Below are 26,341 nucleotides of genomic sequence, written 5' to 3'. Positions count from 1 at the left end.
TCTCAAGAAACACCTATGTCTGTAGCTAGATGCAGTGAAAAATAAATTTCCTGGTATTGCTAGAAATTTCACAGAGGGAGGGAGAATATGAGTGTGGTGAGATTGAGGAAAGCTACCCGACAAGTGGGGAGAGAACAGGCCTCCGCCCAGCCTTTTAAACAAAAAATGGATGTCAGTTTCATATGGCTAATGGAACAAATATAAAACAGGGTAATGTCACACAGTTTTATGTGTGGTCATCCACAATTAAGAGAAGGAAAAACTATTTACTACCAAATCTCTGTATTTCAGTATCAGGAGTTTAAATAAATTAACATCAAAAATCCATTTTGTACACTTCATACATATATGCAATTTACAAAATATCTCAAAATTACCAACATTTTACTTCCTAAGCCTCACAGCATAAAGTGCTTTAAGGGAAAATGTACTGCTGCTGCATCATGTACTGGAAGTATTCTACATACTGCAAATACTGCCTATATATCTGTTCTCTCCATTTCTTGTGCCAGTCTGCATTATCAAAAGGAATACCTTTACTAGTGTTGCCCAATCTCTTGTTGGCAACAGTATTGTTTTCAAGATAATAATGCCAATTAGTGTTATCAGGTTTTCTTATCCCTGAGTAAGTGTTGTGAGAGTTCACACCTTGGTTTTGGGTGATACTCTGTTTGTTTCTTGTAATATATTTAGAACATTTATCCCACTTCACTTCAGGAACTTCAGGACTACAGTACACATCTCCATTAGGATATCCTTTAGCGTGATCCTCCCGATGCAATTTACTTAATTTTGGGTTCACACCACTAACTTTAACTTTTCTGCCAGAAGCACGACATGGAAATGGAAAATTATTTGCTTCATTACTCATTACATTTTGTCCATTCAGGATCATCAATTTTGTAGCCATTTCATCTTCTCTGACTTCCTCTCTAAGAATTAATGTATCATTGCATGGAGTTTTAGGTATGTGACATGGATAAGACATTTCCTTATTCACTGTCTTTTTATTGTTTTGACTAGAGTAATTCTGACTTTTTCCCACTGAAATTGCTTTGTTTCTACAGATATCTTCCTGAAGGACAAATGTACCACTTTTACACAAATCATTAAGTAGCTCTTCAGTTTTAAGATTTCTACAATTTTTGAAGGCTTCACTGAATGTTACTTGTGCCTTTTGTTCAATCACTGACAATAATGCTTCAAGATCTTTAGTCATTTCTACCAGATTCGAAGAACAATTTGTTTTTAGTGATATTTCAACAACTTCACTGTTTCCCATCTGTACAAGTTCATTGTATGGCTCAAGTGTTGTTAACCAATCACTACTGTTTAGATCATGAAGCAGGTTTTTAGCAATTCTGTCAATTTTATTATTTGTACTCTCTTCTTCAGAAATGTTGAAATTATTCGCATCCATGCAAACATGGGCATCAGAAATCCGTTCATCCAGATTCTCGCATTTAGCCAGCATTACTGACTCCTCTTTGTTGCATCCTCCTGCATCTGCATTACACTGATTTTTGACAACAGTTCTGGCATTTCCGGTGAGGGAGTTGTGTACTGTAGCTCTTGTTTCCTTGTCATTTTCATCATTAACAACAATTCCTTGAATTTTTTCAAATTCATCCATCTTGTAAGCCCACAAGTCTAATACTAAATGATCCAAAGTAAGCTTATAAACATATGCACTTTCCCCGCCATATGAACCTAACATCTTCTGGAAGTCCTCAAGCTCTTTACCATCAGCTATAATAGAAATCACAATTCCATGAGACCCATATCTACCTGCCCTACCAATTCTATGTAAATATGTGAGACTATCATATGGTAAATCTAAATTTATCACCAGATTAACATTTTCTAGGTCTATGCCACGTGCTGTCAGGTCTGTAGAGATCAAAATACGGTTCCGGAACTCGCGCAATGTAGCTATTGCCTCGAGGCGAGCCTCCTGTGATTTGCTGCTACTTATCCATGTGGCTGGCCAACCATGACCATTCAGCATATTGCAAATACTTTCAGCCCTGCAACAAGATATTTTTGAATTTTTGAAAATAATTATTTAGAATGACAACAGCATGGTGTACATTTTATGTGCATATCATTTTCAGACAAAACATGCATCCATCTTGTCTTAACTATATACTAAAAAGAATTACATAAACAAAATATAGTTTTTGTAGTCTTCTGGATTCAAAAATAGGGAAAGCATTAGAAATAAAAGGTCACAGAAAAAAAAATGGTCCAAAAGCCTATGAAAGAGTCAAAGAGTTCAATAAAATCATTTAAAATACACCTATACCTCGCCTTATGGCCTAGATGCATTCTGTGAAAGTCGGCCGTAAAGTGAAAAGCTTTGTAACAACTCAACAATTTTGAAAGAAACCACACAAATTTAACTGGATCTGTTTCATATTTTGCAAAGAAATATAGCCTTTACTTCACAAAGCATTTTACTATTTTTATTTCATAAAAATGCTTGCTTAAAAATGAAAATACAAAACAATGCAATAATAAACAAATAAACAAACGTAAAAAATCATAAGCACAAATTCATAAGTACCTACAATAAAAAAGTTTACAAATGTTTTAAACTAGTGACAAACATTAACATAAAGAATCACTACGCTAGTATGTTCCGTCACCCTCACTTCCCACTTTTTTTGGATTGAATCAATTTACAATACTGTTTCAATGTTGTCTGCTTCACTTTGCTTTCTGTCTCTTTTAGCAATGTTTTGTAACAGGCAATGGCTGAGTTTGCTCTTAGAGACACTTTAGCACTGCCTTCTTCACTGGGAGCATTTTGAAAAAAGATTTTCACTCCCAGTTGAAAATAAGAAAGTGCATTTCACAAGTTTTTTTGCAGTTACCTACTGGCACACAGCAGGTTCAGGTTCTGGCTCTGGTTCTTTATCACATGCTCATTCTAACTGGAATAGTTCCTTGTTTGAAAGAGATTCTCTGTCAGCATCTAGAATGCCAAATCCTCAAAATTAAAAGATGGTTTCCTTAGTTCAGTATGTCTTCTCAAATTTCTGAATGAGAATCACCTTCACGAGTTTTTATGCGTTCTAGCCAAATTTGTTTCCAAACCTGGTTCAATGTGGTTGATTTCAATTCCTACCTGATTTGCTAATGTTGGTTATGGCATCTCTGATGTTGTACATTGGCAAAATTGTTTTACTGAACTCCCGTATAAATAATGAGACTTAAAAGTGGCAATTACACCCTGATCCATCGGCTGGAACAGAGCTGTTGTATTTTTGGGAAGATATGCTATCTCCACATCATCACGTAATTCGAATAAATTAACCACGTGTCCTGGAGCATTATCCAAAACAAGCAATGTGTTGTTGCTTAATTTGTTGTCCTTCAAACACTTTTTTGCTTTTGGGAAAAAAGTAAGTTTTTAACCAGTCTTCAAACGGAATATAGGTCACTCAATCTTTCTTGTTTTATCTCCAAACTGTTTCTTGTTCAGCCCTTTATACTAAAAGTGGTTTCAGCTTAATGTCACCTGCAGCATTAGCAACAAAGGAGCAAAGTTGATAAGTCTTTTAGCACCTTATGCAGACTTTTTACACTTGGAAGTGAATGCCTGAAAGAACCTAAACTTCAAATACAGTTTAAAGAGTAAACCACTATTTGACTGAGTATTGCTTTGTGTATTTATCTTTTGTCTTACTTAGATTTTGGCTTTTATGCCACTCTAGAGCATTTTTATGTCATATCTATTAATGCAGTCCAAAGACTTCTAGATTCTTTGACAGTTACATCTTAAAGACGTGTTAGTCTTGTTTACCTGCTTTGGACTGCCTTAAGGATACAGGGTACTTATAAATGGTAGAAAAATCGAAATTTTTTAAATTATTTTATTAAATTCTATAGTCTTCCCTGATTACATTGATGTATACATTATAGGGTTTCAAATGAAAAATGACCCATATATACCAAATTTTAAAGTTACGGTCATGTATGCCACCACGCCTCCTTTATTTCTGTTACAGAAACCAGTATTATTTCGAAAAGAACTGTGAACTTTCTGTTTCCAGCAATTACACGTATCATACATTTTATATGTAGGCAACAGTGCAGGTTTCTAGTGTCTATAAGTGATTATCTTTGCTAGATTTACTTTTGTTTCACTAAAGCAGTTTGTTCACATGTTACCGAATGTTTGTTGCCCAAATGCTACATGTATTTGTGGAAGTACATATCCTTTAGTGTGCAATAAATATGAACTATGCTTGCATCAAGAAATTCAATAAAAGGGATCTCCGTGGTAACCAGTTCACAAACAAACCAAGCCACACTGTTGAAAAGTAACCGCCGTGTCATCCTCGGTGGAGGATCCGGATAGGAGGGGCGTGGTGTCAGCACACCGCTCTCCCGGTTGTAAGATGGTGTTCTTGACCGAAGGCGCTACTATTCGGTCAAGTAGCTCCTCAATTAGCATCACGAGGCTGAGTGCACCCCGAAAAATGGCAACAGCGCATTGCGGCCTGGATGGTCACCCATCCAAGTGCCAACCACGCCCGACAGTGCTTAACTTTGGTGATCTCAGGGGAATCGATGTATCCACTGCGGCAAGGCTGACACGCTTCCTGGTGATTCAAATTTTTGTGTTGACGATGACACTGTTTGTAGTGGATTAGTCGTTCTTGATGTGGGCATCTTATCTTCTTTGATAAAGGAAGTGGCAAAATGTAAACAATGTGATGGTGTAGGCTGTCTGGAAATAACTGAACAACAATAAAGCAGGAACAGTTGAAAGTCAAAAATTAGTTGTGCCGTGAAGATCCTGCAATAAATCTACCTAAAACATGACTTCGAACATTGTGCATAATTTGTATGATGTGAATTTGAAGTTACTGCATGCAATAGAAAAAGGAAAAAAAGGCTGCTGAAACGTTTTGTGGTTTGATGGACCTTCCTGCTCCTCCCAGTAGGTTCAGCAAGTACATAAAAATACTTTTAGATGCCTTGACGGTTGTGTCTAAAGCATCTGTGAAACGTGCAGTAGAAGAAACTTTAAATATTAGTGGAACCGGGGACATTGCTGTTGCACTTGATGGGACAAGGCAACATCGAGGACATCATTCCTTGAATGGTGACACAAGTGCTACTTCTCTGGAGAATGGAAAAGTTGTTGATGTTGAGTGCTTATCTAAGTACTGCCACACCTACCATGGTAACACTGAAGGACATATTTAACAGCGGTGTTCTAAGAATTATGCTGGTTATAGTGGAGGTATGGAGTGTGCTGCAGCTCTAAAAATATTTCAGAGGTCGGTGCCCATTTATAATATTAGATATATGAAGTACCTGGGTGATGGAGACTCTAAAGCTTTCAATAAAATTAATGAGTTCAATGTTTATTGTGATAACTTGGTAACAAAAGTGGAGTGTTGTGGATATGTGCAAAACAGGATGGTTGCTAGATTGAGGAAGCTATGAAGAGAAATGAAAGGAAAGTTGCTATCTGATGAAAACTCTCTGACTGGCACAGGCTGATTGGCAGAAACTGAAAGAGACCTTCTTCAGAGTTATTATGGACTGGCTATTACACGAACTGCACCTCAATGTTGTTATAGCAATGAGAAAAGCTGTGTGGGCCACCTACTTTCATAAGTTGTCCACTGATGACCACCCTGCTCACGGACTTTGCTCTAAAGGAGCAGATTCTTGGTGTGGTTACCAAAAAGAAAAAGAAAGTGGTCAAATATACCATCATAAGCATTCTCTTCCTGAGCCTGTTATGAATGAAATAAAATCAATTTTTAGAGACCTGAGTGACCCTGTTTTGCTTAGTACATGTCTTCAGGGGGCACTCAGAATACAAATGAAAGTTTCAACCATTGCATATGGGGAAGATTACCCAAGACTCTTTTTGTAGAACTAAATACATTAACAGTTGGTGTACTAGATGCAGTGATATGTTTCAGTGATGGAGTGATATGCATGATGCTGAAAGATTTGCTCTTCAAGTTACAAAGAAGCAAGAAGTGCTAAAAGGAATGCGAAGAGGAAGCTTGAAGATGAAGAAATGCTGCAGGATGAAGACTATGCTTCAGGAATGTTCCGAGGTACAGTTAAATTGGACTCATCTCTTCGTTCACAATTTCCCGCAAGCTGTATTTTTCAGCATTGAGGTACAAATATTTCCTAAAGTTCATGAAGCATTGCTCTGATTTTTTTCTGTAACTTGCAATAGTCCATACTTATGTAGTAGACCTAAGCTTTATCTCAGAATCCACTAAATTATACAAAAAATAACATTTTATTAGGAAAAAATTATAAAAATTAAAATGTAAGATGTGATATTTTTTTTTATCCTTGTAATGTACATAATGGGTGGAATTAAATAGGTCTAGTACCTCTGGCATCATGTCATGCGTATCTGGTAAAAATTTGGTCTCCTTCAAATGTGTAACATTAGATTAAATGGTACCTCAATTTGAGAAAGCATTTTGGAAAAAATTGCATCAATTTCTTTGTAATTTTTTTAATAACCCTAAGCAGGTTCAAAAATCTTCAAAATACTTCTAATTTGTTTAGAAAGTGTGCCGCATTATCTGAGATCAACAAAAAATCTGTAAAACAAATACATTATAAACAGAGCCTGAAAGAAAAAGGTATTGATTTTTACATAACATTAAGACTGAAAAGTACCCTGCATCCTTAATAGATATGACATAATGGTCTAACAGCTTTTAGCATTGTACTTGCGAATGGTATAAAACCTGAAATCTTGATAGTACAAAAGATAAATATAGTAATACATAGTCAAATGGCGGTTTACTCTTTTAAACAGTATTGCATGACTGTGGCTCAACATCAAAAACTTTATTTCCAATAGAGTTGTGTCTTATCTACACTGAAAACTTATTTGGGCCAGCATCCACCTCTCGGTTACACCACCATCTGCACTAACTCTCTCACTTTAATTTTTAAGTTGTGCAAATCATGCCAATTTTCGAATTTTTCAGACCAACTGTTATCTGTTTCACAATTCGTCACTATCCTTCCTCTTTGATTTTTCAAAAAGACTTTTCTTGGATAGTCATTTGGCTCATTGGCATCCCTCATTGATTATAATTTTCAATCTCCTTATCTAGAATTTTTTCCATTTTTTCCATCATGGAGCTTCTTCAGCAAGTTAACTTTGAAATAGTTGAATGAGCAGCAGTTAGCAATTGTGTTTTGAATTCTTTTTTTCTATCCTGAACACTATGAACAATGAACTTTGCCAGTTCCATTATGTTACAAGTTTTATCAGTACTAATACCCAACTTTAAACATTTTGGTAAGATTCTTTCTTAAAAACAAATGATTATATTTGAAGGGATTAATAAATTAATTATGTATACAAAAAACAGCCTTTTAATCAATGTGTATTAAATATGCTTACAATTAAGCAATTAATTAAAAAACAAACAAAACAGGAATCAACATGTCAAACTAGAGTCATTGGAAAACATTTGAGTGACAGCACAGTAAATAAAGATATGACAGAGGCAAAATATAGCAGAACCACCTGAAGGACGAGGTTGAAACTAAAGTATTGGCCATATAACAAACTAAACAGTGTTTCTATTGGCCATGTAACAAAACGTTATGGACCGTGAAATGAAAATGCATCATAAATTGAAAAGGCCATTTATAATGCAAAGCCATATAAAGTGTGCTCTAATCAGCTTTATTATATCATTATCAGACAGAGGCAAACTAACTTATCGAAGACACATTTTGTTTGTTGCCCATTTCACGGACAGATTGCATAATGATGCAGTATGATATAGCCCATGTCAATAACAACACTTTTAAATAACTTCATAAAATATTTGACAAAATAATAAAACTAAAAAGACTTGTAGAACACTTGTTTTAGTCTTCAGTCTGAAGATTAATTCGATGCAGTTCTCCATGCTAATCTATCCTGTGCAAGCCTCTTCATCTTTGAGTAACTACTGCAACCCACAGCCATTGAACCTGTCTACTGTATTCATGCCTGGGTCTTTCTCTAAAATTTTTAAACACCCACTCCCCCTTCCCTTCACCCAACACTTCCCTCCATTACCAGATTCACTACACCTTAATGCGTCAGAATATGTCCTATCAACACCCCTTCTTTTAGTCAAGATTAGCCACAAATTTCTTTTCTCCCCAATTCTATCCAGTACTTCCTAATTATGCAGCACTTCCTCCTTTTACACGTATGGTAGTACCCACGTGTATGATTACTATGATACATTTTTCTATTGAGTGTTTTTATGTTCATGTACTTTTATCTATTTTATGATTAGAGTTTCTAAAAAAATAATTATAAAGCCTTTCCATGCATTGATGCGTACACTCACAGGGTAGTTTGGTTAAATTTGTTCCTTTTACAATGTTAAAGCAGTTGTGATATCTCATTTTCACATTCAACTAGATTATTAGACACAGGCATTGTAACTACATAAATTGTTTTCTGATAAAAAGAACCCGAAGATCATGCAAATGTAGCATTGAAACTAATCATCTGAATAAGTAGTACTTTGACAATATGGCTGTGGTGTTCCATTTCCATTACTTATACTGTCAACCGCTGTCCCACATTCACAAGAATAATGGTTTTTCATAAGGTGATACTTCTTTAATGACATATTTCCTCATCTAATTCCCTCAAGCATTGCCTGATTCAATTCAATTGTTTTCATTACCCTTATTTTACTTTTTTTCTTGTAATCTCTTTTCAATATGCTATTCATTCCATTCAACTGCTATTTTGGAGTCCTTCAAATCTTAGACAAAATTACAATGATATAAGTAAACCTCAACGATCTTATTTTCTTAATTCCCTTTCCAAATTTCTCCCTGGTTTCTTTTACTGCCTGCTTAACATACAGACTGAATAACATGGGGGATAGGCTACAACCTTGTTTCATTCCCTTCTGAACTACTGTTTCTCTTTCAAATCCTTAGACACTTATGACTGCAATCTACTTTCTGTAGAAGTAGTAGATAATCTTTCACTTCCTGTATTTTGTCCTTGCTGTCTTCAAAAGTTAAAAGAGTGGAATCGAGTCACCACTGTCAAAACCTCTCTCTAAACCTACAAAGGTTATAAATATAATTTTATGAATGATTTGAGAAAATCAGCCAACCACCTGCAGACAAAGATTTATTAAAACACTAGACCATTCTTTCAACAACTGTAAAACTGTCTCCCTCAGAAGTAAGTTTTACAATTGTTGAAATAATGGTGAACGGCTGTTGATAAATCTTTGTACCTGCAACTGGCTGGCTGTTCCTCAAATCAATCATTTAATTCACTGCTGCTGAACAGCAGTTATGTTCAGAATTTAAAATGTAAGTTTGCTTTGCTTCAACCTAAATTCTAAGCTATATCAAAGAATAAGTATTAACAGTACGAGAGAAGGAAAGTTGCTACTCACCATATAGCGGAGATGCTGAGCCGCGATAGACACAATAAAAAGATTCACACAATCGTAGCTTTCGGCGATTAAGGCCTTTGTCAGCAACAGACACACACACACACACACACACACACACACACACACACACACACACAATCTGCAGTCTCAGAGAGCTGAAACTACACTGCAAGCAGCAGCACCAGTGCATGATGGGAGTGGCGAATGGGTGGGGGTAAGGAGGAGGCTGGGGTGGGGTGGGGAGGTGGAGGGATAGTATGGTGGGAGTGGCAGACAGTGAAGTGTTGCAGTTTAGACAGAGGTTAGGAGAGAAGGTGAGGAGGGGGAATGGGAACAGGGAGGAGGCTGGATGGGTGAGGACAGTGACTAACGGAGGTTGAGGCCAGGAGGGTTACGGGAACGTAGGATGTATTGCAGGGAAAGTTCCCACCTGCGCAATTCAGAAAAGCTGGTGCTGGTGGGAAGGCTCCATATGACACAGGCTGTGAAGCAGTCATTGAGATGAGGGGTATCATGTTTGGCAGCATGTTCAGCTACAGTGTGGTCCACTTTTCACAGGGCTACCTGTGAAACCAGTCATGTGATCTACAAGATAAGCTGCAACCACTGTGCTGCATTCTCTGTAGGCATGACAACCAACAAGCTGTCTGTCGGCATGAACAGCCACCGACAAACTGTGGCCAAAAAACAAGTGGACCACCCTGTAGCTGAACACGCTGCCAAACATGATACCCCTCATCTCAATGACTGCTTCACAGCCTGTGCCATATGGATGCTTCCCACCAACACCAAAATGGGTCAAATGGCTCTGAGCACTATGGGACTTGACTTCTGAGGTCATTAGTCCCCTAGAACTTAGAACTACTTAAACCTAACTAACCTAAGGACATCACACACAACCATGCTGGAGGCAGGATTCGAACCCGCGACCGTAGCAGTCGCGCGGTTCCAGACTGTAGCTCCTAGACCCCCTTGGCCACTCTGGCCAGCCCACCAACACCAGCTTTTCTGAATTGCGCACGTTCCCATAACCCTCCTGGCTTCAACCTTCGTTAGTCACTGTCCTCACACATCCGGTCTCCTCCCTGTTTCCAATCCAGCACTACACAGCCATCATTTCACCGCCACACCCAGTCTTAATTTTTTTTTTTTTTTAATTTTAGTTTTTATTTCTCTCCTTTCTGCTACTTACCCCCCCCCCCCTCCCCCCTCCGCACCTTCTCTCCTACCCTCCGTCTAAACTGCAACACTTCACTGTCTGCCACTCCCGCCATAATATCCCTCCCCCTCCCCACCACCCCCACCCAGTCGCCACTCCCATCATGTACTGGTGCTGCTGCTCGCAGTGTAGTTTCAGCTCTCTGAGACTGCAAATGTGTGTGCAAGTTGTGCTTGCATGAGTACACGTGTGTGTGTGTGTGTGTGTGTGTGTGTGTGTGTGTGTGTGTGTGTGTCTAATGCTGACAAAGGCCTTAATGGCCGAAAGCTATGATTGTGTGAATCTTTTTATTGTGCCTATCATGGCTCAGCATCTCCGCTATATGGTGAGTAGCAACTTTCCTTCTCTCATATTGTTACGTTCCATCCTGGATATTCCATTGTTTGAAAGAATAAATATTGCCTCACATGTTCCAGGAACCACAACTGATCTTTCCTTAGTTCAGCTTTTACCAGTTTCTCCCTCCATCTGTAAATAATTCACATCAATATTTAGCAACCATGACTTGTTAAACTGACAGTTTGGTAGCATTCACACCTGACAGCACCTGTCTTTTTTGGAAGTAAAATTATTACATTTTTCTTGAAGTCTATAAGTATTTGCCCAATCTCATCTATTTGGCACACCAGGTGGAATAGTTTTTTCAAGGCTGGCCATCCCAAGAATTCCAATAATTTTGAGGAAATGTTGTCTACCCCACAGACCTGGTTACCATTAGGTCTTAAGTTAAATTTTTCTTTGAATATTTTATCTTCCATACCATCTTCATCCGATTCCTTTCCTTCTACCATAATATTGTCCTCAAGTTTATTTCCCTCTATATAGAGCCTCAAAATATTCCTCCTACCTTTCAGCTTCCCTTTCTTTGCTTAATACTCGCTTACCACCTGAGCTCTTTATATTCATAGAGCTGCTTCTCTTACCTCCTACAGGTAGCATCCATTTTTTCCTTGGCATGCATATTTCTACAGTCTTACATTTGTCCTCTAGCCATTATTGCTAAGCCACTTCACATTTCCTGTCAATATCAGTTTTGAGACATCTGTATTCCCTTTTGGCTGCTTCATTCAGTACATTTTTATATTTTCACCTTTCACCAAATTCAACATCTCCCATGTTATCCAAGGATTTCACCAAGGCTTTGTCTTTTAACCTACTTGATGCTCTGCTGCCTTCACAATTTCATCACTCACAGTAAGCCATTTGCCTTCTTCTGTATTTCTTTTCCCTGCTTCAGTCTAATGTTGCCTAATGCTCCCTCTCAAATTCTCACAACAACTGGTTCTTTCAGTTTATCCAGATCCTATCTCCATATGTTCCTACCTTCTTGCAATTTCTTCAGTTTTAATCTGAAGTTCATAACCAACGGCTCATGGTTAAGAGTCCACATCTGCCCCCGGAAATATCAAAAGTTTAAAATCTGGTTTCGAAATATTTTTCTTACTGTAGTGTAGCATGTAATAGTATGCTTTAAAATTCATTTTAAATAGGTTACGAATGCACTCTTGGCATGGCCTCGGTTGGCTACCATTCAGGGAAACCATATTACTTATCAATGTAGGGATTCTGTGCTACTATCGGCATCCACTCACTGATTCATTTTGTATTATGAAATGGACGGTAATATGGCCCAAGGCCCCACTCCTCATTCTTCATCTCATGTCAATGATGATTACTGCTTGCTTTTTTTGTCTTTTTTCTCTCTGACTATTCAGACTTAAACCTTGACGTAAATTCAGAACTTCAGATCACACTATGTGACAGAGAGAAGTTGATTAAAGAGCCTTGAGCTCTATAATTGCAAAATTAACCAACCCTATCGTGCTACAGAAGAATGCTGAAGATTAGATGGGTAGATCATGTAACTAATGAGGAGTTACTGATATAAATGGGGAGAAAGAAATTTGCAACACAACCTGACTAGAAGATGGTATCAGATGGTAGACCACTGAGACATTAAGGGATCACCAATGTAGTTCTGGAGAGAAGCGAGGGGGGTAAAAATTGTAGACGGAGGCCAAGAGATGAGTACAGAAAGCAAATTCAGAAGGATTTAGGTTGCAGTAGTTACTTGGAGATGAGCCAGGCACAGGGAAAGCTGCATGAAACCAGTCTTTGAACTAAAGACAACAACTACGATATCTTATTACATGATTGTTTTCACGACACCAGTTACAACCCGCATTTCACTTACAAAGTCCGATAGCCCGGTTTGTTAACATTATTACAAGAATTAATTCTTTTTTAACATATTACCACCAGATAGGATGAGCATGCTTTAAATATAGCACCTGTTCGAGGACGCTTAAAAAATATTTCATTAAATATCTGTATACTAACATTAGTTTCATGCACTTGATGTAACTATTTTTGGAGTGGGAAATTTTAACAAAAAATTTTCAAAACACGCAAAGAACTGCTGCTGTCCAGCATCAATGCAGCAGACGTTATGCAATTACATGTATACCGACTCACATCAAGTAATGATGTCTCTCACAGTTCAGTGTACTGTAATCAACTTTGCAACACTGAGGAGTGACAGTTAACAGACTGACTTTTGGCGTGTGTTATAAAGCTACACTAGACAAGGGCTTAGAGATTGTTTTTGTAAACTAAACAGTGTGACATTGTTACTGCTTGATACTATTATTAGTATTTCCAATATTATCACTAACATATTATGGAAAGGATAGACTGCTCACCATATAGTGGAGATACTGATTCACAGACAGGCATAACGAAAAGGCTGCTGCACGAAAAGGCTGCTGCACGAAAAGGCTGCTGCACGAAAAGGCTGCTGCACGAAAAGGCTGCTGCACGAAAAGGCTGCTGCACGAAAAGGCTGCTGCACGAAAAGACTGCTAGACAAGTAAGCTTTCCGCCTCAAGGCCTTAACTCGACAGGAGATCTTTAGCAGTATTTTGTTGTGCCCATCTACGACTCAGGATTTTCACTATATGGAGAGCAGCAGTCTATTCTTTTCATAATTACTGTCATTATTCCATCCTGGATTTTCCATTGTTCAATATTCTTAGTATTATTACTTACTCGTTGGCTAATGCATCACTGAATGTAACGTGCGGTGCAGGGACAATGCCGTATTTTGCTAACATGTTGCTAGAAGAAATGTTTAGGCACTGTCAGCACCAGGCCTTTATTCAGAATAAAAAAAATTGTCCACCCAATTGTGTTCATAACAGCATTTCAAGTAACTATACCATGCTCATGGAGAGACATACAGCAGATTGTGTTTGTGACAGGCTTTATCCATGTAAAAGAGCCTTATGGGCAGCAGATGTTGCTGAATAATATAGAAGCTATGGTTATTTCGAATGTGCATATTTATCAGCAGCCATGCTTGAAAGACTACATAAGGAAGTTTTTAATCCCAAGCCTTTCCTAGTACAACAGGGAGATCTGAGGAAATATTTTTAAAAATACCTGAATAAAATTTGATATTGGGATACACCTATTTAACAATAAGATATAAGAATTTTAAACACTAAACTGCCCATTTATATTAGAGGAATGTTAATTTATCTATTGTCAAGGAATTCATGTTGGCATTAGATTCCATTGACGTGATTAATGAGGATGCAAGGCATATTATCAAAATGGAAAAAACAATGGTACTAATTCATATGATAATCATAATGGCTCAGAAAACCATAACCATCAACAGTGGCAGCATCAGCAAGCCAATTACCACACAAACACTAATTGTGTGAACAATACTAGTAATAATAATAATAATAATAATAATAATAGTATTTTCAGTGGAAACGATACTGTTCAAATGGTTCAAATGGCTCTAAGCACTATGGGACTTAACATGTGAGGTCATCAGTCCCTAAACGATACTGCAAACAATAATCAACTGCATGTATCATGTTTCGAACACTGCCTTTGGCCCTGTTTAGCCCTGAAAAATCGGAAGGGGGCAAATAGGAAGAGGTTAATTTAGTAAGATGTGACAATGGTTGTGATATCCAGGAAGAATTTATTGCTAATAACAGAAACTATCAGACTCAATTACAAACTACATCACAGTCGACTATACATGCCATAGTGGGAGACATACCTATCACGATAGCTATACATATAGCTTGCTTAGTCTCCGTAGGCTTGTTTGAAAGATTGCGTCAAACAATTTAGCTGCTCACTTTGCCAATCAATGGTCATATGATAATAGGAGAAATACACACATGATATCAGATTGTTAAAAGCCCATGTTCCATAAACTGTAGGAAAAATAACAACGTGAAAGTGTTAAGCACAGATTGTGCAACAGGTACTGATTTCTTGCCTGAGAAGATGACTACAGTAGAACTCTCCACAAGAAAATGTGTATTTTAGTTAGTGAATGCTAAGGGATGATCGATCTTGTCAAGACCAATCTAGGCCATGGCACATACTGCCTGGAAATCAAAGTAGAGTTCACGAGTAAGGAGAATGCAAAACCATTATATTAGCATTCTGAAATAGTCAGCGAGTTCAGTATTGAACAGTAAATTGAATCTCGGTATCTGTGTAAAATTCAAAGAACATATTTGATCAGTGTTTTATTGCAACATGTTTAACTATATGAAGAAAATCCCGATGACATGAAAGGTTACTTTTATCATCTGAACATTCTACCTCAAAAAATGTTCTGCATACCCCCCTACCCCATTCTTTGGTCAAAATGAGCAGTTGTTGCAAGAGAGATCTGAAAGATGATAGACTTGAATGTGACTACCATTTTCAAGCCAATACGGCAAAATAGGGGAGCAAAATAACTGATGATGGTCGAAGTAGAAAGGATATAAAATGTAGACTGGCAATGGCAAGGAAAGCGTTTCTGAAGAAGAAAAATTTGTTAACTTCGAGTATAGATTTAAGTGTCAGGAAGTCTTTTCTGAAAGTATTTGTATGGAGTGTAGCGATGTATGGAAGTGAAACGTGGACGATAAATAGTTTGGACAAGAAGAGAATAGAAGCTTTCGAAATGTGGTGCTACAGAAGAATGCTGAAGATAAGATGGATAATTCACATAACTAATGTGGAGGTATTAAATAGAATTGGGGAGAATAGGAGCTTGTGGCACAACTTGACTAGAAGAAGGAATCGGTTGGTAGGACATATTCTGAGACATCGAGGGATCACCAATTTAGTATTGGAGGGCAGCGTGAAGGGTAAAAATCGAAGAGGGAGACGAAGAGATGAATACACTAAGCAGGTTCAGAAGGATGTAGGCTGCAGTAGGTACTGGGAGATGAAGAAGCTTGCACAGGATAGAGTAGCATGGAGAGCTGCATCAAACCAGTCTCATGACTGAAGACCACAACAACAACAACAACAACAACAACAACAACGGCAACCCTTTGTTGGGGGAATAGCTACATTTGGGGGAATATTAGGCAAGAGAGCAATAAATAAGGTAATAACCCTACCAGAAAATTCTGAATAACAAATACAGAAGTTACAAGGGGATCAAGTATTCAAATTCCATAAACTTGCGAGGGTCATAGTGGCAAATTCTTTTAAATGAACTCTCAAGGTAGTATACTTATTTTATTTTTGCTGGTCATAGCTACAACTTCAGAGTAATGCCAGCTCGGTCTGAACATGATCAGTTTTGTCTTTATTGCAGCACTGGACTACATATTAGGTCCTAAATAAGCCTCCACGGATTCGATAATGTCTTGTTTGGGTACTAGTTTTGGTGCGATTTCACAGTTCATCCTTTTATCCAGAATTTGTGGACCGCATTGCTCAAGGTGTGGCTGGTGAGGTTCACCACTCTTCGTCGCATGTCAAGAATCGGTCCTTTGATTGTCATTTGTTGGAAGGTTAACCTGTCGACCTTCTCCCAGTCATCTTCATCCAGTTTTCAACTTGGAAAAAGTTGCAGTTCACACAGTTTTATGTTGTTAATGTCTAGACTACCTCGAATGTGGCAGATCCTTTCCCGCAACAAAGCTTTGCTGGCTTGTATAAAGATATTCCTGGCCTTGTTTGACTTTATGTGGGGCAGCAGCCATAAAATCAAGAACTAGAAGAGTTAAAGGAACAGAGTGAAATAAGAAAGTTCTATCTTGCTATAGGCAAAATAAAGGGAATAAAGGAGGAAGAAGAGAGGGTAGATGGGCAGGGTTTTTGAAAGATACACTAAATACGAGTCTAGAAGATGATGAGACAGCTGCACAGGAAGAAAAAGTAGAGCTGAAAATAGACAGTAATGCCATTGAGGCAAGAAAGCCAAAACTACAAGAGATCTCACAGGCTGTGCACAAAACAAAAAACAATCAAGCCCCTGGGGAAGACAGCATAATCCCTAAATTAGTAAAATCTGGCAGAGAGGCTGTAATAAAGGAACCGCACACATTAATATCAGATATATGGGAAACGAGAACTATGCCACCTTCTGAATGGACTAGGGAGTTACGTATTAGTAGTTTTGTTTTACTTGTAAGGACGTTGTTTCCGAAAATTTGTTTATACAAAGTAGGCTCTGTTTTCTTTCCCTTATAGCCTTTCCAATACTGTTATCATTTGTTATTAGGGCTCCCAAGTAGGTAAGAGAGAACACTCCTTTGAAGCATTTCCCATTGATGTTTAGATCTTTAGTGGTTCTTCTGACCTCAGATTATAACATAACCATATATTTTGTTTTGTTTTCATTTACTGTGAGGCCAATTTTTAATGTTTCTGCTTCCATTGCCCAGTATGTTTCTTGGTACTGATATTTCTTCCTGCTATAGTAATGTCATCAGTGATTGCACATATCTGGCTAGTTTTCATAAATATGGTGCCTCTTCTGTTGGTTTTATTTTCTACATTGTGCGGGGCTATATTGAATAGGACAGCGGAGAAACTGTCATCTTGCTCCACACCTTTATTAAAGTCAAAGCTTTCACTTGTTATGCAAAAGATCTTTACTTTTGCTCTTGTCTCTGTCCTCGCCATTGTCATTCTGATTTATCTTATTAGTTTAGCACATAGGGCATCTTCTTGCAGTACTCTTTGTAGTTCGTACTGGTTTATACTGTCAAGGTTTGCTTGAAGTCGATGAATGGGAACTGCAGATCGATATCATATTCATAGAACTTTTCCATCATTTGTCTTATCACAAATAAAAATTTGATCAGTTGCTGCCCCGTCTGGCTGAAAGCCACACTGATATTCTCCTAGTATGTCTTCTGCGCACTACTGTATCCTTTCATTTAATATATTTCTGAAGATCTTACAAGCTGCACTTAGGAGTGTTATATCACTATAGTTTTCACATGTTGTTCTATCCCCTTTCTTATAAAAGGCACTTCTTCAAATGTGATCCTATTTGCATCATCATTCCTATCCCATTGTACAACGAAATCTGAAACATTACTGATCGTATTTTCACCTACATTGAGCAACTCTTCAAAATATTCCCTTCATCTGCCCACGGCATCAACAGGATTCACCAGCAGTTTTCCTGACCTGTCCAAAATACTGGTCATTTCCTTCTTACCTCCCTTTCGGAGACTGCTAATTACACTCCAGAATGGTTTTCCAGCAGCTTGCCCCAAAGTCTCCAACCTGTTTCCAAAGTCTTCCCAAGATTTCTTCTTGGATGCTGCAATTATCTGTTTGGTTTTGTTTCTTTCTTCAACATAACTTTCTCTGTCTACCTGAGTTCTAGTATGTAGCCATTTTTGGTACACCTTTTTTCTTTTACAGGCTGCCTTTACTGTGTCATTCCACCAAGCTGTTTGCTTCATCCTACCTTACACACTACTGTTCCATCTACATTTACATCTACATTTATACTCCGCAAACCACCCAACGGTGTGGACAAACCTCCCTTTCCTGTTCCAGTCGCATATGGTTCGCGGGAAGAACGACTGTCTGAAAGCCTCCGTGCGCGCTCTAATCTCTCTAATTTTACATTCGTGATCTCCTCGGGAGGTATAAGTAAAGGGAAGCAATATATTCGATACCTCATCCAGAAACGCACCCTCTCGAAACCTGGCGAGCAAGCTACACTGCGATGCACAGCGCCTCTCTTGCAGAGTCTGCCACTTGAGCTTGCTAAACATCTCCGTAACGCTATCACGGTTACCAAATAACCCTGTGACGAAATGTGCCGTTCTTCTTTGGATCTTCTCTATCTCTTCCGTCAACCCGATCTGTCCCACACTAATGAGCGATACTCAAGTATAGGTCGAACGAGTGTTTTGTAAGCCACCTCCTTTGTTGATGGACTACATTTTCTAAGGACTCTCCCTATGAATCTCAACCTGGTACCCGCCTTACCAACAATTAATTTTATATGATCATTCCACTTCAAATTGTTCCGCACGCATACTCCCAGATATTTTACAGAAGTAACTGCTACCAGTGTTTGTTCCGCTATCATATAATCATACAATAAAGGATCCTTCTTTCTATGTATTCGCAATACATTACATTTGTCTATGTTAAGGGACAGTTGCCACTCCCTGCACCAAGTGCCTATCCACTGCAGATCTTCCTGCATTTTCCTACAATTTTCTAATACTGCAACTTCTCTGTATACTACAGCATCAACCACGTAAAGCTGCATGGAACTTCCAACACTATCTACTAGGTCATTTATTTATATTGTGAAAAGCAATGGTCCCATAACACTCCCCTGTGGCACGCCAGAGGTTACTTTAACGTCTGTAGACGTCTATCCATTGATAACAACATGCTGTGTTCTGTTTGCTAAAAACTCTTCAATCCAGCCACACAGCTGGTCTGATATTCCGTAGGCTCTTACTTTGTTTATCAGGCGACAGTGCGGAACTGTATTGAACGCCTTCCGGAAGTCAAGGAAAATAGCATCTACCTGGGAGCCTGTATCTAATATTTTCTGGGTCTCATGAACAAATAAAGCGAGTTGGGTCTCACACGATCGCTGTTTCCGGAATCCATGTTGATTCCTACAGAGTAAATTCTGGGTTTCCAAAAACGACATGATACTCGAGCAAAAAACATGTTCTAAAATTCTACAACAGATCGACGTCAGAGATATAGGTCTATAGTTTTGTGCATCTGCTCGGCGACCCTTCTTGAAGACTGGGACTACCTGTGCTCTTTTCCAATCATTTGGAACTCTCCGTTCCTCTAGAGACTTGCGGTACACAGCTGTTAGAAGGGGGGCAAGTTCTTTCGTGTACTCTGTGTAGAATCGAATTGGTATCCCGTCAGGTCCAGTGGACTTTCCTCTATTGAGTGATTCCAGTTGCTTTTCTATTCCTTGGACACTTATTTTGATGTCAGCCATTTTTTCGTTTGTGCGAGGATTTAGAGAAGGAACTGCAGTGCGGTCTTCCTCTGTGAAACAGCTTTGGAAAAAGGTGTTTAGTATTTCAGCTTTACACGTGTCATCCTCTGTTTCAATGCCATCATCATCCCAGAGTGCCCGGAAATGCTGTTTCGAGCCACTTACTGATTTAACGTAAGACCAGAACTTCCTAGGATTTTCTGTCAAGTCGGTACATAGAATTTTACTTTCGAATTCACTGAACGCTTCACGCATAGCCCTCCTTACGCTAACTTTGACATCGTTTAGCTTCTGTTTGTCTGAGAGGTTTTGGCTGCGTTTAAACTTGGAGTGAAGCTCTCTTTGCTTTCGCAGTAGTTTCCTAACTTTGTTGTTGTACCACGGTGGGTTTTTCCAGTCCCTCACAGTTTTACTCGGCATGTACCTGTTAAAACGCATTTTACGATTGCCTTGAACTTTTTCCATAAACACTCAACATTGTCAGTGTCGGAACAGAAATTTTCGTTTTGATCTGTTAGGTAGTCTGAAATCTGCTTTCTATTACTCTTGCTAAACAGATAAACCTTCCTCCCTTTTTTTATATTCCTATTAACTTCCATATTCAGGGATGCTGCAACGGCCTTATGATCACTGGTTCCCTGTTCTACACATACAGAGTCGAAAAGTTCGGGTCTGTTTGTTATCAGTAGGTCCAAGATGTTATCTCCACGAGTCGGTTCTCTGTTTAATTGCTCGAGGTAATTTTCGGATAGTGCACTCAGTATAATGTCACTCGATGCTCTGTCCCTACCACCCGTCCTAAACATCTGAGTGTCCCAGTCTATATCTGGTAAATTGAAATCTCCACCTAAGACTATAACATGCTGAGAAAATTTATGTGAAAAGTATTCCAGATTCTCTCTCAGTTGTTCTGCCACTAATGCTGCCGAGTCGGGAGGTCGGTAAAAGGAGCCAATTATTAACCTGGCTCGGTTGTTGAGTGTAACCTCCACCCATAATAATTCACAGGAACTATCCACTTCTACTTCACTACACGATAAACTACTACTAGCAGCGACGAACACTCCACCACCGGTTGCATGCAATCTATCCTTTCTAAACACAGTCTGTACCTTTGTAAAAATTTCGGCGGAATTTATCTCTGGCTTCAGCCAGCTTTCTGTACCTATAACGATTTCAGCTTCGGTGCTTTCTATCAGCGCTTGAAGTTCCGGTACTTTACCAACGCAGCTTCGACAGTTGACAATTACAATACCGATTGCTGCTAGGTCCCCGCATGTCCTGACTTTGCCCCGCACCCTTTGAGGCTGTTACCCCTTCTGTACTGCCTGAGGCCATCTAACCTAAAATACCGCCCAGTCCACGCCACGCAACCGCTGCTACCCGTGTAGCCGCCTGCTGTGTGTAGTGGACTCCTGACCTATCCAGTGGAAACCGAAACCCCACCACCCTATGGCGCAAGTCGAGGAATCTGCAGACCACATAGTCGCAGAACTGTCTCAGCCTCTGATTCAGACCCTCCACTCGGTTCTGTACCAAAGGTCCGCAGTCAGTCCTGTCGATGATGCTGCAGACGGTGAGCTCTGTTTTCATCCCACTAGCGAGACTGGCAGTCTTCACCAAATCAGATAGCCGCTGGAAGCCAGAGAGGATTTCCTCCGATCCATAGCAACACACATCATTGGTGCTGACAAGTATGGGTGCACCCTGTACCCTTCATGGCATCCGGAAGGACTCTTTCCACATCTGGAATGATTCCCCCCGGTGTGCACACGGAGTGCACATTCCAAGACATTCTGTAGCCACTTCTAGTACTGTGTCCCTGTACCTTGTCCATTACTTTTCCAATGACTGTAACTGACTACATTCAACTAAATGGTACCTTTCTGAGATCAGTGTTATGTACTTGTGCCCGATTTCCTTATCCTGAAGTTTCTCCACTCTTATCCTCCAACATATGGACCTGAACTCCTGCACTTTCGGCCTTACAATACCAATTTCACTGCAGATTAAATAGTGATCAGTGCCACCAAAGAATCCCCTGAATACACGTGTGTCCCTCACAGCCTTCCTGAATTCCTGATCTGTTATTATATAGTCAATGACAGATCTGGTTCCCCTGCCTTCCCAAGTATACCGGTGAATGTTCTTATGTTTAAAAAAGGAGTTTGTGATTACTAAGCCCACACTGGCACAGAAATCCAAGAGTTGTTTCCCGTTCCTGTTGGCCTCCATATCCTCTCTAAATTTAACCATAACCTTTTCATACCCTTCTGTTCGATTTCCAATCCTGGCATTAAAATCACCCCTGAGCAGAACACTGTCCTTGTCCTTTACTCTAACAACTACATCACTGAGTGTGTCATAAAATCTATCCATCTTATCTTGATCTGTCCCTTCACAATGCGAATATAATGACACAATCCTAATTTTCTTGCTAGACACTGTCAAATCTATCCACATCAGTCGTTCATTTAAATACCTAATTGCAACTACGCTGGGTTCCATTTCTTTCCTGATGAAAAGCCCTACACCCCATTGTGCTATTCCTGCTTTGACTCCTGACAGGTAGACCTTGTATTCTCCCACTTCCTCTTCTTTCTCACCCCTTACCTGAATGTCACTAACAGCTAAAACATCCAGCCCCATCTTACTTGCCACCTCAGCCAGCTCTACCTTCTTCCCAGAGTAGCCCCCATTGATATTAATAGCACCCCATTTCATTACCGTTTGTTTGCCAAGTCGTATCTTAGGAGTCCCTGGTTTGTCAGTTAGAGGTGGGACTCCGTCACCTCCAAAGGTCCGAGGCATTTTGCTCTGATTGTTGCCAGCATCATATTTAAAGTACCAGGAAAGCAGGTTGCTAGCCTTACCTGCCTTGGGTCCCATTGAGTTTTACCCTTAACAGTTGAGGGACTAACCGGTGGATTTGGTAGTCTTTGCCGTCTGAGCACAAAGGTGACCACGACTCAGAATATGTTCGAGATACGCAGCCTTATTCCAAAGTAACTGGTATCCCGACTATCAGGACCACTTACTTGGCCACTCATACGTTGCCCGTGGTTCATGAACTAGGACATGACAACAGGAACCCACACCATGAACTACACAAGGGGGAAACTGAGTTGAAAATTAAATCACTGAAGACTAAGGGCTCATGGATATGATGGAGTGCCTAGCAGAATGTTAATGTACTGCGCTGCACATGTTAGCCCCGTATTTAGCCATATTTGTAATTTTTCCTTTAGTAATCGTCAGTTTTCTGAAAATTAAAGTACTCAGATGTAAAGCCACTTTATAAAAAGGGAGAAAGGGATAATGTAGACAATTTTAGACCCATTTCTATGCCATCAGTGTTTGCTAAAGTTATTAAAAAGGCTGTGTATGTAAGGATGATTGATCATTTTATATCGCACGATTTGCTATCAAATGTACAGTTCAGCTTTAGAAGTTGTTTAACAACTGAAAATACTATGTTCTCTTTTCTCTGCGAGGTACTGGATGGGTTATACAAAAGGTTTCGAACGCTAGGCATATTTTTTGATTTAACTAAGACTTCTGACTGTGTTGATCACAAAATATTGCTCCAGAAGTTGGACCATTACGGGATATGGGGTGTAGCTCACAATTGGTTCACTTCTTACTTTAGCAACAGACAGCAAAACGTCATTATTCACAATGTTGAGAATGGCTGTGATGTGGGGGTCTTAGTGGGGTACGGTCGAGGGGAGGGGGGAGGGGGGGGGGGTGCCCCAGGGATCAGTGTTGGGGCCACTCCTGTTCTTTATTTATATAAATGATAAGGCCTCTAGTATTATGGTTAACTCTAAAATATTTCTGTTTGCTGATGACACTAGCTTGGTAGTAAAGGATGTTGTGTGCGACATTGGCTCGGTTTCAAATAGTGCAGTTCATGACAAGTTCACGGCTTGTAGAAATTAAAGTAATGCGTAATGCTAAATCTCAGTAAGACTAAGTTTTTGCAGTTTGTAACACAATTCAACAAAACCTGACATTTTAATTTTACATAATGGGCATATGATTAGTGAAACTGAACAGTTCAAATTTCTAGATGTTCAGATAGATAGTAAACTGTAATGGAAAGCCCGCGTTCAGTATCATGTTCAGACTTAATGCTGCCATTTTTACTATTCGAAAAGTATCTGAAGTGAGTGATCGTTTGACACAAAAATTAGTCTACTTTGCTTATTTTCATTCGCTTATGATGTATGGTATTATATTTTGGGGTAACTCTTTCCATTCTAAAAGGATATTTTTGGCTCAGAAACAGGCGGTCCGGGCACTAAGTGGTGTGAGTTCACAAACCTCTTGTCGACCCCTGTTCACGAGCCTCGGTATTTTGACAATGGCCTCTCAATATATATATTCCTTACAGTCATTTCTTGTTAACAATATTAGTTTATTCCAAGAATAAGCAACTTTCACTCAGTTAACACTTGGCAGAAATCAAACCTGCATTTGGATCGGACTTCTTAACTCTTTTGCGGAAAGATGTGCAGTACACTGCTGCATCCATTTTCAATAAGCTACCACTCGAATTCAAAAATCTTAGCAGTAACCCACTTGCTTTCAAATCTAAACTGAAGGGTTTCCTCATGGGTCACTCCTATTCTGTCGAGGAGTTCCTTGAAAAATTACGCTGATTCTTGTTGTATTGTTGATTGCGTTTATTTAAACTTAGAGACTTGACTTTTTAAGGGTTCATGAACATTGTACTTTTATCTGTTATTACTTTTATGTTGTAATTTCATGTACTGACGTATCCCATGACCTTGGAGATTTGCTTCTCAATTTGGTCCTATGGAACTTGATGTGTAAATTAATATTATTGCAAGGAAATTTGGTAGAAAATCCGAAGAAATTCTGGTCGTATGTAAAGTACACAAGCGGCAAGACGCAGTCAATACCTTCGCTGCGTAGTGCTGATGGTACTGTTACTGATGACTGTGCCGCTAAAGCGGAATTATTGAACGAGGTTTTCCGAAATTCCTTCACCAGGGAAGACGAATGGAATATTCCAGAATTTGAAACACGAACAGCTGCTAGCAAGAATTTCTTACAAGTAGATACCTTAGGGGTTGCAAAGCAACTCAAATCACTTGATATGGGCAAGTCTTCAGGTCCAGATTGTATAACGATTAGGTTCCTTTCAGATTACGCTGATACAATAGCTCCCTACTTAGCAATCATATACAACCGCTCGCTCACCAATAGATCTGTACCTACAGATTGGAAAATTGCACAGCTCGCACCAGTGTTTAAGAAGGGTAGTAGGAGTAATCCATCGAACTACAGACCTGTATCATTGACGTCGGTTTGCAGTAGGGTTTTGGAGCATATACTGTATTCAAACATTATGAATCACCTCGAAGGGAACTATCTATTGATACGTAATCAGCATGGTTTCAGAAAACATCATTCTTGTGCAATGCAGCTAGCTCTTTATTCGCACGAAGTAATGGCCGCTATCGACAGGGGATCTCAGGTTGATTCCGTATTTCTGGATTTCCGGAAAGCTTTTGACACCGTTCCTCACAAGCGACTTCTAATCAAGCTGCGGGCCTATGGGCTATCGACTCAGTTGTGTGACTGGATTCGTGATTACCTGTCAGGAAGGTCGCAGTTCATAGTAATAGACTGCAAATCATTGAGTAAAACTGAAGTGATATCAGTGTTCCCCAGGGAAGCGTCCTGGGACCTCTGCTGTTCCTGATCTATGTAAATGACCTGGGTGACAATCTGAGCAGTTCTCTTAGGTTGTTCGCAGATAATGCTGTAATTTACCGTCTAGTAAGGTCATCTGAAGACCAGTATGGATTGCAAAGCGATTTAGAAAAGATTGCTGTATGGTGTGGCAGGTGGCACTTGACGCTAAATAACGAAAAGTGTGAGGTGATCCACATGAGTTCCAAAAGAAATCCGTTGGAATTCGATTACTCGATAAATAGTACAATTCTCAAGGCTGTCAATTCAACTAAGTACCTGGGTGTTAAAATCACGAACAACATCAGTTGGAAAGACCACATAGATAATATTGTGGGGAAGGCAAGCCAAAGGTTGCGTTTCATTGGCAGGACACTTAGAAGATGCAACAAGCCCACTAAAGAGACAGTTTACACTACACTCGTTCGTCCTCTGTTAGAATATTGCTGCGCGGTGTGGGATCCTTACCAGGTGGGATTGACGGAGTACATCCAAAGGGTGCAAAAAAGGGCAGCTCGTTTTGTATTATCACGTAATAGGGGAGAGAGTGCGGCAGATATGATACGCGAGTTGGGGTGGAAGTCATTAAAGCAAAGACGTTTCTCGTCGCGGCGAGATCTATTTACGAAATTTCAGTCACCAACTTTCTCTTCCGAATGTGAAAATATTTTGTTGAGCCCA

The 26,341-nt window shown here is 39.4% G+C and overlaps 1 protein-coding gene across 1 annotated transcript in view; it reads right to left on the bottom strand.

Annotated features, from left to right (window-relative positions):
- Positions 1-265: 265 nt before the first annotated feature.
- Positions 266-26,341, bottom strand: part of LOC124605443 (probable ATP-dependent RNA helicase DDX27) — a 47,433-nt gene continuing 21,357 nt past the window's right edge. The window contains exon 5 of the mRNA XM_047137119.1: positions 266-2,027. Within this exon, the coding sequence (XP_046993075.1) occupies positions 416-2,027 (1,612 nt within the window). The 3' untranslated portion in view covers positions 266-415. The remainder of the gene's footprint in view (positions 2,028-26,341) is intronic.

The sequence above is a fragment of the Schistocerca americana genome, chromosome 3 (assembly GCF_021461395.2).
Source record: "Schistocerca americana isolate TAMUIC-IGC-003095 chromosome 3, iqSchAmer2.1, whole genome shotgun sequence".
Taxonomy (NCBI): Eukaryota; Metazoa; Arthropoda; class Insecta; order Orthoptera; family Acrididae; genus Schistocerca; species Schistocerca americana.
This window is presented reverse-complemented; position numbering and strand designations above follow the sequence as displayed.